We start from the raw sequence: 16,195 nt of genomic DNA, 5'->3' as shown, positions 1-16,195 counted from the left end.
AAATAAAGAAAAAAAAAAAAACAACCCTATATCTCTGCAACATCTGTGAAGAAATAATAACAAAAAAAAAAAAGCTTTCTCTAGATCACTGTTTGAATCCCTCAATTACAAATTTTGAAGAATGCAGTAAATTGAATTACTGTGAAATAAATTTCTTTAGTTTCCTCCACAACTCTTGCAGAGGCTAAACTCATACTGAAATATAAATCTGAGTAGAATGTATACTACCTGACTTTCTTAGGAAGAAATTCTAGTCTATATCTCAGCTGATGAATACAACATTAGGAGGTATATCCAAGAGCATCTAAATTACTGAGTCCCACAAATATTTTGACAAAGCTTCCTTGATGTACAGAAGTACATAAATCTTATACAAATCGATCTGCCTCTGTCTATCAATGACCTTCTGTTCTGTACATAGATTGCTCTATAAAATATATTTCATTGTTATAAATAAATTATCCTTTAAAATAATCATTCTAATAAAAGATACACTAACAGCCTTTCAACAATGCAAAATTTTGATTCTTTTAATCCCAATTCTGAATATTTTTAATAATATTGATATTTTTTTGCAACAGTCAATTGTCTGATAATTTTCTAATCTAGGGATAAATAAAAGCAAGTAAGAAAAATGTTTCTGTCAGAAATATCATAAGTCAATGGGCTAGATTTTAAACCAATCTGTTATAAAAAACAGGTCAGATATCTTAAACAAGGTACTATACATGCAGCTTAAAAACAAAGGTTTGGGGTGGGTTGTTTTTTTTTTCTTTTTCTTTTTCTTTCTTCCTTTTTTTTTTTTTTTTTTTTAGAAATATATGCCTTACATTTCCATGAGTCTGTACTGAAGACAGTAAAAGCTATGAAATCATCTAAACAAGGTTTTAAAGTGATTTATCTGATGATTTAGGTTAGACATTTAAACAGTAAAATCTAGATAATTTAGCTATGATGAAAACAGCCTAAATCTTCAGAAACCCCTTGACACTTTATTTAATGACAAGGCTCTTATGTACTGCTTTTATTCTACCATAAGAAAAAATAATGAAATGGGCACTAAATAAATGCTTACGAGAATATATAAAATGAGTTAAATTATAAAGGTATATATATATTGATTGGATAAATTATTATATTTTCTCATCTTTAATATTATTTATCCAATTCACAATATTTAATTTTACAATTAAAAATAAATATTCATCAAAATGTACCCAATAAAACAAGACTAAATAATTCTGAAGATTATCTAAGAGACTTGTTTTTTAAAGTGTTACTGGTAAGTAATAACTCTTTGCCTATGATGCAATTGCAAATGGAGAAAGCTTACTTGGATCAAGATTCTCCGGGATTTCAAATGAAGAAGTTTCACTGCTGCTTTGGAAAAATGAGTCAAAGCATTCAGATCATACTTTGCCTGATCATCCCTTGTTCCTAAAACTTCAGATGTTTTGGGGTTTTTTGTTTTTTTTTCTTCAAAAGAATGATGCATAAAAATAATCATCAAAATTTTTCTCAAAATAAATAACACAGTTGGTGATATCCTTGATTCTTATTGCCTAGTAAGAGTGTCAGCCATGAGGACAGGATAGCTCTGCTGCTTTCGCTTTCTTGGTATGACTCTTTCCAAAGAAGATAGTATCCCAATGTGCCACTCTTCCCTTAGGAATTTAATTCTTCACTGCTATATCACAGAATCACAGTCACAGAATCGTAGGGGTTGGAAGGGACCTCCAGAGATCATCGAGTCCAACCCCCCTGCCAAAGCAGGTTCCCTACACCAGGTTGTGCAAGTAGGTGTCCAGGCAGGTCTTGAACATCTCCAGAGAAGGAGACTCCACCACCTCCCCGGGCAGCCTGTTCCAGTGCTCCGTCACCTCACTGTAAAGAAGTTCTTGCGCACATTTGTGCAGAACTTCCTATGCTGCAGTTTCTGTCCGTTTCCCCTTGTCCTGTCTCCACTCACCACTGAAAAGAGTCTGGCCTCACCACTCTGCTCCCCACACCTTAGACATTTATAGACCTGGATCAGGTCTCCTCTCAGTCTTCTTTTCTCAAGGCTGAACAGACCCAGTTCACTCAGCCTTTCTTCATAGGGGAGATGCTTCAGGTCCTTCACCATCTTTGTGGCCTTCTGCTGGACTCTTTCCAAGAGATCCCTGTCTTTTTTTTGTACTGGGGAGCCCAGAACTGGACGCAGTACTCCAGATGAAGCCTTACCAGGGCAGAGTAAACTGGGAGGATCACCTCCCTCGACCTGCTGGCCACGCTCTTTTTAATGCACCCCAGGATGCCATTGGCCCTTTTGGCCACATGCGCATACTGCTGGCTCATGGCCAACCTGTCGTCCACCAGGACACCAAGGTCCTTCTCTCTGCAGAGCTCCTCTCCAGCAGGTCATCTCCCAGCCTGTACCGGTGCATGCAATTATTCCTGCCTAGATGCAAGACTCTACACTTGCTTTTGTTAAACCTCATCTGGTTAATATCTAGTCATCATATTCACACTGCATTTGTCATTGACAAATTTTAATGCAGGTCTTGCCATGGAGATTGGTATGCCATCTTTTTCCCTTGACATGAATTTTATGGCTTCATTATACTGGTATCTATTCTTCTTTGCCCCCACTATGTTGTTTAGTGAGGGCAACATATAGCCCCATTCTATTAGCAAATAGTTTTGGTGCTTAACTCGACAGAGCTGAGAAGCCTAGAATCACTCTAGGAAGAAACAAAGAACACTTACGTGGGTCAGATGAAAGCACTGGGAATTTCAATCACGATATCATTATTGCTTACTTTCTGAAGAACTTGAAAATATCTCCATGAAGGAATCTTCAAAACTACCAAATACTATTCCAAATTGGGATTTGAAAACAGTGAAGTGGTATCAAAATGCAAAAACAGGCTGTAGAGATTGCCTGGGACATCAGAGTGTACTATATCTCCAGTGACCTATGTGTCCCATTCACCTGCTCAATAAGAGAACAAATTGCAGCACATTAGACTGCTGAAACGAAAAGATGCAGTTTGAAAGAGAACGTGGAAGAAAATGTACATAAATTTAGTCTAAGCACTCACCAGTATTTTAAGGAGAATGTGTGAGTATATGTGTTTTTGTGTGAGAAGAATCAATTCTAAAAAGTCTGTTTAAGTTTACTTGATTTTACTTGACTTTGGCCACATAGCTTGGCAAAAACAAGACAAAATAGTTTCTCACGGATAAAATAATTGCACCTATGTGGACAATCTTACCCAAGTATGGGATTTTTTTTAGATATAGCTGAGGTCAAATTTGACATGAAACTAAAATTGAATTGAAACATTTGGAGTTTCTGTGACATACTAAACTAATTAGAAGTGTTTCCTTGCTTTCTTGATCTAAGAGTTTCCAACCATAGAATTGTCTTTCTATCTGAATTAATGTGATATTAATACAAAAAATCTCTGACTAGTCCTTAACACTCTCCACCCCAAGCAAAATACAGAGGGGAAGAAAGTGTTATCAAAAGCTGAAAGGTAATGAGTCATTTTAATATTTAAAATATAATTCAGATCCCACAGAAATGAATGGCAAATCTTTCATAGAGTTCAGCAGAGAAAGGCTGTCAGTACTAATTAAAACAAAGGAAGAATAGCTGTAATATCTTCAAAACTAATAAGGAAATTAAAATATAGGGGTTTTGTAATGAAATTTAAAATTATGACTGTAATTAAGGTGTACAGACGTATCTGTAGAAAAGAGGAATTAAGTTTTACCTGTTGTATCCAGTCTGAATTATAGTTTCACATTGCAAATTAAATCAACTTGTTCTTTGTTCTATTTTGTATATTTTTGAGTGTGCATGCACCTCCGCTGTTTCTTGCTCCTGTCAGGATGAGAATAAGTAGGGAAGAAAAGCTGTTGTATTTCACAAAGCCAGGCAATATCAAAAGTCTCTCACAAGAGCTTTTCTCCCAATATTTCCTGGCAACAGGGTTTTAGATAAATGCAGATAAGCCTTGTATAAATATCTGAACTTTAGAAGGCTTATCTAAATGAAAACATCTCTGAACTTCTGGCATTCACTCAGCTAGTTAGTTTTTCTTATGCTCGTGCCTCTCCTTAAGAAAGTATCTGAGTCTGTACTTTGCTGCTCTCCTTACCTCCATCTCTCAGAGGGGATGGGATGTGTTGATAAGTCCTTCCAAAGTCAGTGTCCCCCTAAGCACATGGAGCACCTGGAACAATAGAAAGGAAATTCTCACGGCACCTTCCTCTTTCAGGGCCTGGAAAGCATTTCCATGACATCATGCCTCAGAACTCACATGCATCCCTAAATTTAGATTACCCTCTCAGTTCTGCCACAATAACATGCTGGTATTACCATGCCTGTTTTCAAGTGGAGCATTGTTAGCATGTTTCTTTTATCTCCTGTCCCAGCGTTGGCCCAGCATTAGCTAACATCTCTTGTGAATAACACAAAGACATTTTCAGAGCTGTCAAAGGTAATTCAGACCGAAACACCTCTTTCTTGGTCTCTTTTGAATTTCACTTGGATTTCAAGCAATGCCCTCAGTCCCTCATCATTTATGTAGAAACAAAGCATTCCATCTCAGGTGCTTCTTTAGAACTGTTCACATTCCCCCAGTCTCAGGAAAACTATATGGATTTCTTTTTTTTTTTTTTCCCAATTAAAAAAATTTCCAAAACATATAACTGCTTTAATTGAATCTTATATTAATTAGTTTCCTCCTTGTCGTAAATTAAATTCCAATTTTACATAGATTCTATGAAATAAATTGACTAAACGCAAAGTCCATTGCTCTACTTCCTGATTGATCCTGTTGCCTTATACTCTATCATCAGCTAATATCTCACTCTTGAAAAAGTACTGCAGGCTTTTAAAAGTGAGATCTTCATGTCTGCATCCCTATTACACCTGCACATAAAGATATCAGCCACATATAGTGCTGCTGTTGGGAAAAAAAATATAGTGATGATTACATTATCAGCTAAAAGTAACAGTAATAATAACAACAGATATTTAAAAAGACAGTTGAATTCATCTTGTAGTCAATTTTGAATCATCAGAAACATTTTGTTTTCTCTTACATAACCCACTGTTTGTGCGTATGATGATCCCTCTATGTCACTGATCCATAGAGCTGTATAGTCCTCCTACTTGTATTTTTAACAAAAAATCACTTTCAAATAACAGGAATTTATAACTTACAGTACAGAAGACTTGTCAAATTTCCTATTTATTTATTTGCTCTGCCATTTAGTGCACATATCCAGAGGAATACCACTGCATTTACAGTTTCAAAAATTGTTATTTTTACTGGTGCTAAATACACACTTAATATGCCATATTCTAAAGTTGAACCACTCAGGCTTAGGAGAAATAAATTCAAGAAATTGAACTTCTTCCTTAAATCATAAATAATTCTTTATATAATACAGACCTACCAAATTTATCATCTCACTTACGTAAAGTTTTGTCAGCAATAAGTGTAAAGGGCATCAATGGGGCTAAATGCAACTGAGAATTTGATGGAGATTCTGAAACTGCTTTCCCTGAGATTTTGACCAAGATTATGCATGACATTGGGCAGCATTAGTGGTAATTGGGAGCCACAGTACTTTTATACCTCTCTGTAAACATCCTCTAGAAAATTTGTAACAGGTAGAGATGCCACTAGGCTCACTGGGCACTCTGAATATTGTTACTTAAGAGCCTCGTATTAGAAAATTCTATCAGTTGAATTAATTGGTGGAAGAATTTAGCAATAAAATCTCTGCAGCCAGGGATATATTCTCTTTGCTCTTTAAGTTAATTGCAGCCTCCTCCTTGCTACCCTCCATAAGTCTACTATTCAAAGTTCTATTTCTCAAGGCTTCACGTCTCAGTTCATGACTCTCAGAACACATTCAACTCTGAATATTTCTGTGATATGCAGAGTGGGTTTTATGTGACACAGGTGAGCCCCAGAACCTTGTGATATGCTGCACAAAGACAGAAACGGTCTCTGATTAAAAAGAATTTTTTGATTGTGAAGACTTAAGGCTTACAGTGCATCCTGTGTGCCACCTGGAACTTGGAATGTGTTGAAGCAAAAGCAATTAAAAAAGCTGTTCCACCAGAACAGAGGGAGTCGGAAAAAATAAATGGAAGAGAAAACACAGAAATACTAGTAGCAGTTAATTCGTGGTTGCTAGGAGTAAAGGTTAGAAGAAAGAAGGTAGAAGGAAGCTTTTTTTCTGACAGTAACTGACAGGCTTGCTATGTTAAAAGTTTTCAGTTTAATCAGGTGGAGTTAGCAAACAAACTATGCATTAGAAATTAAAGAGTTGACTACATGTGGAAAGGAAAAACTAAAAACCATATGTAGCAAGGAAAGTGAAGCTATTACACTGTTCATTGTGTAATCTAAGGCTGAAGAGCATTTTCTTTTCAGATGTCCATGATCTCTAGCAGGGGTTTCTGAAACACTGTTTCAAAGCGTGAGACAGAAACTCAGGGAAACCTTACAGCTAGACAATAACAAGAATATTAAAATATACCAAACAAAAGAATCTTCCAACACTCTGCAGGTACTCAAGAAACCCGAGTACCATAAAGTGTACTCAAGACACAAAGGAATCTGAAGCCTGAAGTCCAGTATGCTCACAAATTAAGCAGGTAGATTTAAACACAAAATATGGGGAGAACTATTCTGAAAAATGCATGCAATGATTTTCCGCTTCATTTTGTCACAACAATGACAAAAGAAATGCATTGAGAAAACACATTTCAAACAAGAAAGAAACAAAACGCGGTAACATTAACCTTAATGTAAACATTGCTGTCAGAAATTCAGCAGAAGTATGGTTAGAGGAGAACCTGGATATTGGTGAAACCACTCCATGGTAGGCAAAATAACTGTTTATGAAACAATCATGGACATATTGTGAAATTCATGTACTCTATGAAAATATCGTTTTTTCCTGTCAAGCATACACTCATTTTGGCACAGGAAGCACACTGTGCAGCGTGTTAATTAATTTTTTTCATTCCCTGTTTGTACATATTTTTTCACAAAGAATAAAATTCTATTGTGGTAGCTGGGGAAATGAAAAGTAAGTTCCTTTATCTTCATGTTAATTTATGCAAGGGATGATAGTATAATTGCTTCTTGGATCTTCTGGCTTCAGGAAATATGCCTACCCCTTAAATAATTTTCAAAAAAAGACTCACAGACCTCTGCTCCTGTGTTTGTGCCATTTTTTATGGTAATAAAGCTTGCTTTCTTATCCACATTCATAAAGTAAAGTATCACAAAAATAAAAGTAGTTCCATTAATTTAATCAACATCCTAAGCCGTGCAGCACAACCTGAAGATGATAAATTTTCCTTTTTCTATGTAAATGAAGAGTTAAAAAATAAAAGTATTTAAGTTAGCTATTCTAATACTCTTGTATTCTTCCCCATTTAAATGAGGATTCATTTCCTGGAATTAAAAATAAGAATCATAACTTCCTGATTTACCCTGCTGAAATCACAATTTTCTAATTAATAACGTTCATAGAATAAGTAATTAAATTGTCATAGCTTTTTGTAAAAAAAAGCAAAGACATTATCCTTATTTCTGCCTCTGTCCAATTCTTTGAAAAAATTGAGGCAGATGATGTATAAGAATGAATTGTTTTATTTGTAGGTAATCTGTTAACTGCAGTTCTCCATGAAGTCCTAAGACAGTTTCAAAGGTTCAATTCATTAAAAGAGTTATAAAGATATATTACTTAGGCAGGCTTTTCATGGCATTATGCATCCATTCCTGAGTATCATTTATGTTTTGCTGCCACTAAGTTAGATTTCTTAAAGAAACAGCCGCACAGGTGCATGGCTACTGAATCACCATAATAAACTCCTACCAGGATAATGAGCATGATTTCTTAAATTAGTATTTACTGTAGTAAGTATCTGATGTATGCACTAGTTCCAGTTCTATCCTTAACTTCAAATATACTTTCTGAGAAGCAAGATGTATTTCTAAGATGCTGATGTTAAACTCCTAAATAAGTGGCTAGCTTATCAAATTTAGTACCTATTACAGTAATTTAAGAATTTTCATGCCAGATTATGTAAATATATATATACACAAACATGCATACATATGTATGAAAATAGTCAACCTTTTCTTTCCATATTTAGAGAGAAAGGAGGAAAAGAAAGTGATGGATGTAAGGAGGACTACCTCTGAAACTAAGAAGAAAGGTATGATTTGTTAATGTTTCTTGTCGACTTCATTCAGCTTTTATTCCCACTCCTGAATCAAATCCTGCTGATTTTGATTAGGCTAGTCCTATGGTTCTGGCTCTGTATTCCTCTCCTTTATTTCCTTAATCAACATTTGCACGTTACTGCTTCTTCTTCAGTATCTGATGAGTTTAATGACTGATATTTTCTGAACTCTTTTCCTGAAAAAATAAAAAAATCATGATTGGTGGGCATATATGGGCTTGTTAGGCAATTTAAGGGAGACCTTATAAATAACTGTACACATCGGTACTGCCATATACTAAACTCAGTATATCACTTAGATTACTGTGTACAAATATATGATAGTGGGATTTGTTGATTTGATTTTTTTTAACAGAATCACAAACAAAAATTATAGTGACCAAACTGCAAAGCCTTAATATTCACCTAAATAACACTTTGGATTATTCATTCCCAGGAAGCATCTAAAATCCATTAGGAGTTTTGTCTGATGGAAAAAATATTTATGTCATTTATTATTTATTAATGATTTCATTGCTACTGGAACTTAAGCTAAAAGGTACTATGTTCATGCACTGATGATTTTCGTCTAGCCTTTGATGAATTATTGAGGGTCAAAATCATTCATAGTTGATGCATACTGATTAATTTTCATTTTCAGCTGATTGCTCTGTAGCTAGTCAGGTGCAAGTGCTATAAGGGAATAGTCTGAGTTAAACTCCCAGATAAAGTACTTTTTTTCAGAATGTGCTCACCAGGGCTTAGATGAATGCATATTTGAGTGTATGATTCAGTGTTATAACTTATCAAATGACTTTCTTTGATTAAATCTTAGAAAAAGAAGGGAAAAAAGAGAAAGCACAAGAGAAAACAGCCACCCCTGAAATTAAAAAAGCAGGTAAGAAGATGAAGTCTCCTTTCTCTGCAATAGATATCTGACCAGTTAGTTTGAGCACTTTCAGTTTTAACTCTTTTGAGATAGTGATGCTCACAATTCATTATCAATTAAGAATCCAAGCTAGAAATAGATATGTATATATATATATCACAGTGTATTTTAACTACTGTATTTACATTACATAAAATATCTATAGTGTTTTATGCATACTATATATGTGCATATATATATATATCTACAGACTATACGCACAATTTTCAGTTTGTACTTGAAATCAGTAAAAGAAGGAGCAGTTTAAAAGAGTACATGACATGAAAAAACTGAACGTGGTGCATTGAATTTTGCATGATTTTTTTCACAAGTTCAAATCATTTTAAGTAATAAATAGTAACATCTACATATCAAATCACTTACTGTAGTAGAAAATAGTTTAATTATTTTTCCGAGACTTTATCCACACTCAAAATACATATTTTTAAAATTAAAAATGAAGTTAGTAAGTGTCCTTAAATCGATCCATGTTGTTTTACAGTATTTAATATTGAAATATTCAAATTTCAATCAGACAGGAAATTAACCTTTGGATCTAAGATAATTGTAAGTTTTATTCCCTGTTATTTCAGTACATTTGTGAGCAGATTTAACATACAAATGCAAAAATATCTCCAGTAAGGTACACAGCTGTCTCATTAAAATCAGTTCTCATTAAAATCATACAGAAATGAAAGGGTCAGTCTAGTGGCCTAGGTCGTCATAACACCTAAAGACACTGGTTTTGCTTTCTAGTTTGCTAAATATATTCTACATAATCTGCAGGTAGACATATTCTACATAATCTGTCATACAGAGCACAAATGAGTCTTTCTGTAGACTAGAGTAATTCTGGAAAAAGGTTGAAATTAAGACTGAAAGATTTAGGACTTTAGTTGCTACATCCTCAAAGTAAGGCTTGTGTTATGTTACCTAATTATTTAAATCTGTTGAACTTTATCAAAAGGCAAAATGACACATATCCCATTCTTTACTAATGCTGTAGATTACATATGCAAATCTGAATATGCGCGTATTTGCCATTTTGTCATGTATGATCTACATATGTTTCCCCGTTCAATGTTAATTTATGCTCCATAAAATAAAAATACAGAGGACAACTCTGGATACCATAAAGTACTGTACTGGCAGCCCCATATTTAAGTACAATTCAATCTACTATAGTAGGAAGAGGAACACTGAGGGAGGGATAGCCTTTCACAAGTTGCATATTTAAATGTATAAGCACATATTTTAAAAGAAAATAAGCTGACAATTCAAATATCTCTCCTAACTCTATTCTAGTTCCAAGCTTGTATTTCATTTGAGAATACAGAATTTTAAAATATTACATTTTATGCCAGAGCTGCAGCACAAAGTTATTAGTATGCTCATCTTCACGAGCTGTTGCTAAATCCAATGAGTCATCCGACCAATGCTAAAAAGACACAGATTAGACAAACCAAGACTTCTGCACATTCCTGTCCCTTTTATAAGCTCTGTAGGTTGCTGCATTTTAAAGAGTTTACTAGCCTTTGTGTAAGAGGATGGTAATCCATAATATATTCTTGCTACACATGTTGCTGTTATTCCTCATTCAGTTTTCTCTTTGAATGCATGTGTATTTTCTAGCTTTGATTGGCAGTACCTATTGTTATCCCTAAAAGATTTTAAGCCTGAAATAATTGCCACATTTGATCAACAGAATAGTGGTGCATAGCCCAGTTTTGAAAGGAGATGCTTCCGTGTCTGATAGAATTTATGCTCTTTGGGCAGACACAGTGAAAAAATTTCAGAGCGCTTAATCAGCAGCATCAATAAATATCCACAACTAAGAGAGTAGAAGAGGCTTCCCATATTGTTAACTTTTCCCATTAAAAGGCTATACAGTGGCCACTGCATTACTATTATAGAGTCCTTAGTTGGGAAGGTCTCTTAAAGGTCATGTGGTCCAACTCCCCTGCAATGAAAACGACATCCACAGCTAGATCAGGTTGCTTAGAGCCCTGTTCAGACTGATCTCGAACGTCTCCAGGGATGAGGCATCCCTCTCTGAGCAACTTGTTCCAGTGCCTCACCACCCCTTATTGTAAAATACTTCCTTCTTATATCCAGCCTAAATCTCCTCTCCTTTAGTTTGAAATATTTTCACCTTATCCCATCAGAAAAGATTCTACTATAGGGTCTGTCCCCTTCATTTTTAACACCCCCTCTTCCACCCCTCCCCCCTACACACACTTTAGATACTGAAAGGCTGCTATCAGGTCACCTTGTAGCCTTCTTTTCTCCCGTCTGAACAGCCCCAGCTCTCTCAGCCTGTCCTCCTAGGAGAGGTGTTCCATCACTTGGACCTTTTTTGTGGCCCTAATAAACTCTTTCCCATTGTTTTCAAGCCACTATGTTACCCCTGAACATCTCTGTTTTCTATCATTCTTCTCTCCCCAAACACTGATGTCCCAAGAGCCAAGGAGCATGCTGCTTCCTTGACACCACCTGTTTCCATCCCTGTGCCAGAAAGCGGTGCTGCTGCCAGAAGATGCCCTCTTGATTCATGTTCCCTCTCCTGTTCCTCACCTCCATGCACAGCCTCTTGGATGCCTCACATCTGACCTATTACCCAAGTGATCTCCTTGGTGCAATATACAGACTAGACTGCTGGATGCAAACATGATGGAGAGGTGGGGATGCTTCATAAGCAGTGGGTGATGCAAACTTCTCTAAAATAATGCCCTGAGAGCAGCACTTCCTCTCCACCTCTCTTCCTCTAACAATAAGTGCTTCATCATTCCCCAGCAAATGCTGAATATTTTTGCTGATTAATGCTTTAGATTAGCCCCTTTGTCCAGGAAACAATTTACCAGAGTATAGTTTTTTCTTGCTCTCCATTAGCTGCATCTGTGTGATGTATTTGTTTATTTGCATACCATTTCACTCCTTCTCAGTGCCTCTCTCACTGCATTTCTCTCTCTCCTTGTCTTCTGTTGCTGTAGAGGAGCAAAAGTCATCTAATGTGAAATGTCCTCAGTCTTTAGTACAAAATGAACTGAATGATTATTAATTAGCTTTTAAAAATGCACTGTAGATAAAACCATATTAATCCTCTGACCTTCAGCTAGTACAAAAACATTGTGTTAATTGTCCTGAAAAATAGATAATTCCATTGTTACAAACTCAGAGGTATTGCTTAAACAAACATAATTGTCAGGCACAAGGGTATGGCACAGTCACACTTCAAACCATTTTAAGAAATTCTATCCGGAGCTATTCAGGATGAGGAGGAAACTACATCTCCAAATCCCTGTGATGGGACATGTTGAGCCTGAGCAGAGAAATGCTTTTGCCTGGCTTTCCAAGGCTCCTGTGGGAAGGATGATTCAGATCAGAGGGATTCAGCCTCCAGTCTGAAAGAACTGAGGAATCTCTCTTCCAAAACTTTGGTGTCCAGACTCCTGGATAAACTGGGGCTTTTAGAAACACCACTAGCCTGGGGTGGAAGTAAACATGGCTTCTAACTTCTTGTAAAACACTGAAATGTGACAGAGAATCATTATGAAGGTGGGAATAGTTGCTCAAAGCATCCAGGTTCATAAATAACAAACAAGAAATGGACTGAGAGAAAGAAGTTTTTCCCCCTTTCATTCTCATATTCTGCTTACTATTTGAGCTTGTAAAAAGTAATTCTGATAGTAAGGTCAGATCGGACTTTATTTTTTAAAGGAAACAACATTGTGTGGAGTTTGATGTTCTTCATATACCCGTAGTTTGCCTGAAGATTGTCTTCTAATGGTCCCAACTGTCTGGAGCTTTGCTGCTCCTTCTGAAAATTCATAAAGTTCCTGAGCAGCATTTGCCTTTGATTCCTTCTTTCCCGTTTTGTTTTGTTCTCACAAGAAATAGCATAGGTAATAAGGGAGCTGATAAAACACAGAAAATGTCACCCTGGATCTTTACACTATTTCCTAACTAAAGCTCTGCTCAGCTATCACTGATGATCTTACATTCCAGTTATAGCTTCATAATTTCAAATGATTACGGTAGTAAAAATACTTAGATCTTGAGCAGCATTGTCCCCTAATAAATCCTTTAACTCTTTTGCAAGTGTAGTTACTGCCTTTTCCCTCACTTTCCACAAACATAAATTCAGGTCTAGATATGTCATGCAGGCCAGATTTTCACTGAGTCTGTAATATATATCTTCTGAGCACCAAATCAGTCCTAGCTGGATTAAACATCCCAAATTTCCTGACACCTTTATTATTTGCAGGTATTGACCACTCTGATCAGCTCTCCTTAACAGAGATAAAACAAGTTAGGGTTGTGTTGTGTAAACTACTCACCCACTCATAGTAGACCAGTGGCTCACTCACTCACCCAGTAGACCAGTGTCTTTCATCTGAGCCTTACGAAGGATCACTGCAGTCTCTATCTAAAAAAGAGAACTAAGTCACAATGCTTGCACATCCACTGTTATGGATACATCTGTGATGCATGCTACGGTGTCATATGTTTCACACCACAAAGTGTTAGGAGAAGAGGCAATTGGTGATGTCTCACTTACAACCTAAGCAAATCTTTGCCTCCTGAACAGAAAAAGTTGCTATAGGGCTAATGCAGACACTAAAGTACACCGTAGTGATGTCACTATAACAGTCATGAAAAATCACTCCGCAATTATGAGAAAATAAAATAAAAGTTGATCGCAGATGTAAAAACTGAAAACAATTCCTTGTAACTGCCAAGGAGCCGGGATAGCTAGGTCACTCCCACTATTTTGTCATTCAGTGAGATCAAGTAGCTGAGGGTGAAGTCTATGTTCAGTCAGTGTTGCAGTAGAAAGTAGGCAGAGCAGAGGGGAGATAATCAGGCATGAGAAAATATGACTTCTCTGCTCTCAGGGATTTTTCTGCATGATATATTGTCATCAGCTGTGTTTAATTTGTTTTAAATGCCAGTCTTAGCAAGCAAGAAAGAAGAAATAGAAAAGGCATTTAGTTTTGCAACTTTCTTGGCTCAACCTTACCCTTTCAGATTTGATATAAGTAGTTCTGTTATAAGAAAAGAGCTAGTGACATCTGGTGGACAATTATCTTTTTATTTTATTCTGTCTGTATGTTTTTTATTGTTCGTTTTCAAATGTGGATATTTTAAAAAGTCATTGATAAAATGATGTACCTCTTACTTATTTCATCCAGCTCCTTCTCCTATTACTGTAATGTCTGAAAAGGTATTACAGTGTCATTCGGGTTTCACATCACTCTCAGAAGTAATATTTTAGAGAACTGCTACCTCCAGATCAATTAAAATATACCTTATGACGATTATGCACTTCACATACCTCAGTCATTTAGAGGACTGGATGCACAGCACACTACCTGAAGTGCTTTGGGTGAATCAATCTGCAGTGGATTGAGGGCTTTTGTCTGGGAACCAGATGTTGATCTCATACTTGCTTGCTTGCACACATCTGTAGGAATACATCTTTGCTGTGTCTCAAGAGCAGGGTTGGAAACTCCTCACTCTGCCCTGCTCACTCCCAGCAGCATATTTAGCTTAAGTGCTGACAGCTTTCAGCATGCTGTCCCCAGCATGAATATTGCCATGTGTTTCATGTTGCCTAATGAGAAAGATGTCACACGATAGATGTCAGCAGACAGGGGAATGGTGGATGCTTTTAGAAGAACCCCAGTTTTAGCTCTGCAAGGGCCAGTGGGATGTAGCAGCTGTCTCAGTTTAGGCTGCTTACAAAGGCAAATTTGAGGTGTCAAGTCAGACGAAGATAGCCCAAGATATTTTGGAAGTGACTGGTCATGAACAGAAAAAAAAATAAGTTTATTCACAGTTTTTCTTCTGTCTAGCTAGAAAAGTATGAGAAAAAGGGAAAAACTGCAGTGGTGACAAACTAAGGTACTAAGTGCCATTTGGACTGTCCAGGTCTATTTTTCTATTTTTACAGCAGTTGTTGTAACATATAGAAAGAAGCCTGATTCATTCTAAACTTTTTTTTTTTTTTTTTTTTTTTTTAAATTAAAAAGGGCACAGTGGCAGGCTGACTCTATCCAGCAGCTAAGCACCCAGGTTGTCACTTACTTGCTCCGCATCCCACAATGAGAAAGGGGAAACAACAGGAAAAGATATGTGAGAAAATGCATAGATCAAGATAAGGACTTCTTAATAAGTAAAAAAAAGAAAAAGAAAATGAGATTTTGAGGCTGCCATATAACACACCTTCCAGTGGGCTGATCACTGCCCAACCAGACTTTGAGCAATGATCACACTGTAAGAAGAGCTTTGTGCCTTTTACTCCTCTACTTCGAGTTTTCTTGCTTGCGCACGTTTTCGTATGGTGTGGAATATTGCTTTGGCAAACTTAAGTCAGCTGTCATGGCTGTGTCCCTCATAAATTTTTCATAACTTGATGTAGGGAGGCAGAAAGAGAAAAAAGGGTCAGCATCGCAACAGAGAAAGCCTTGATGCTTTGCAACCACTGCTCAGTAATAGCAAAGATATTGGTGTGCTACCAAGACTGTTGTAGCCACAAGTCCAAAACACAGCACCGTAGTGGGCTACTGTGATGAAAATTAACCTCATTCCACCTAGACATAGTACAGGTGTCTGTAATTCATATTCATTTGCAGCTTGGTTCGGAAAGACTGGGAGAAGAGAAATGCAAAGATTAAGTAACAGAAATAATACACAGTGAGTTGTCTAGTGGTTCCTCATGCTGATAAAATGAACCTGTAACAGCAAAAATTAAGGAAGAACAGTGAGATATAAGTTCAGATCAAATTTAGGAACACATACACCTCAAAACTGTATGTGATCTTTCCTTATATTATTACTGAAGCTCCCCTGAGAGCTTTCACTCTCAGCTCGCCCATCCACATATTGGTTTCTGCGGGGGCCATGGCTTGCTGTGTTTGTACAAAGGTTGGCAAAGACACTGGCTATGGTCTCAGCCCTTCAATATAGTATTACTATTATGTGAATCAATGCTTATACACCAAAGCCTACAAAAATTT

The 16,195-nt window shown here is 36.5% G+C and overlaps 1 protein-coding gene across 1 annotated transcript in view; it reads left to right on the top strand.

Annotated features, from left to right (window-relative positions):
- The window catches only part of TRDN (triadin), a 206,521-nt gene that overhangs the window by 99,706 nt on the left and 90,620 nt on the right, over positions 1 to 16,195 (top strand). The window contains 2 exon segments of the mRNA XM_042827318.1: positions 8,180 to 8,242; positions 9,084 to 9,146. Coding sequence (XP_042683252.1) covers positions 8,180 to 8,242; positions 9,084 to 9,146 — 126 coding nt within the window.

Source organism: Centrocercus urophasianus, unplaced genomic scaffold (genome assembly GCF_019232065.1).
Source record: "Centrocercus urophasianus isolate 14NV4802_14NV808 unplaced genomic scaffold, USGS_Curo_1.0 seq_10, whole genome shotgun sequence".
NCBI classification, from domain to species: domain Eukaryota; kingdom Metazoa; phylum Chordata; class Aves; order Galliformes; family Phasianidae; genus Centrocercus; species Centrocercus urophasianus.
This window is presented reverse-complemented; position numbering and strand designations above follow the sequence as displayed.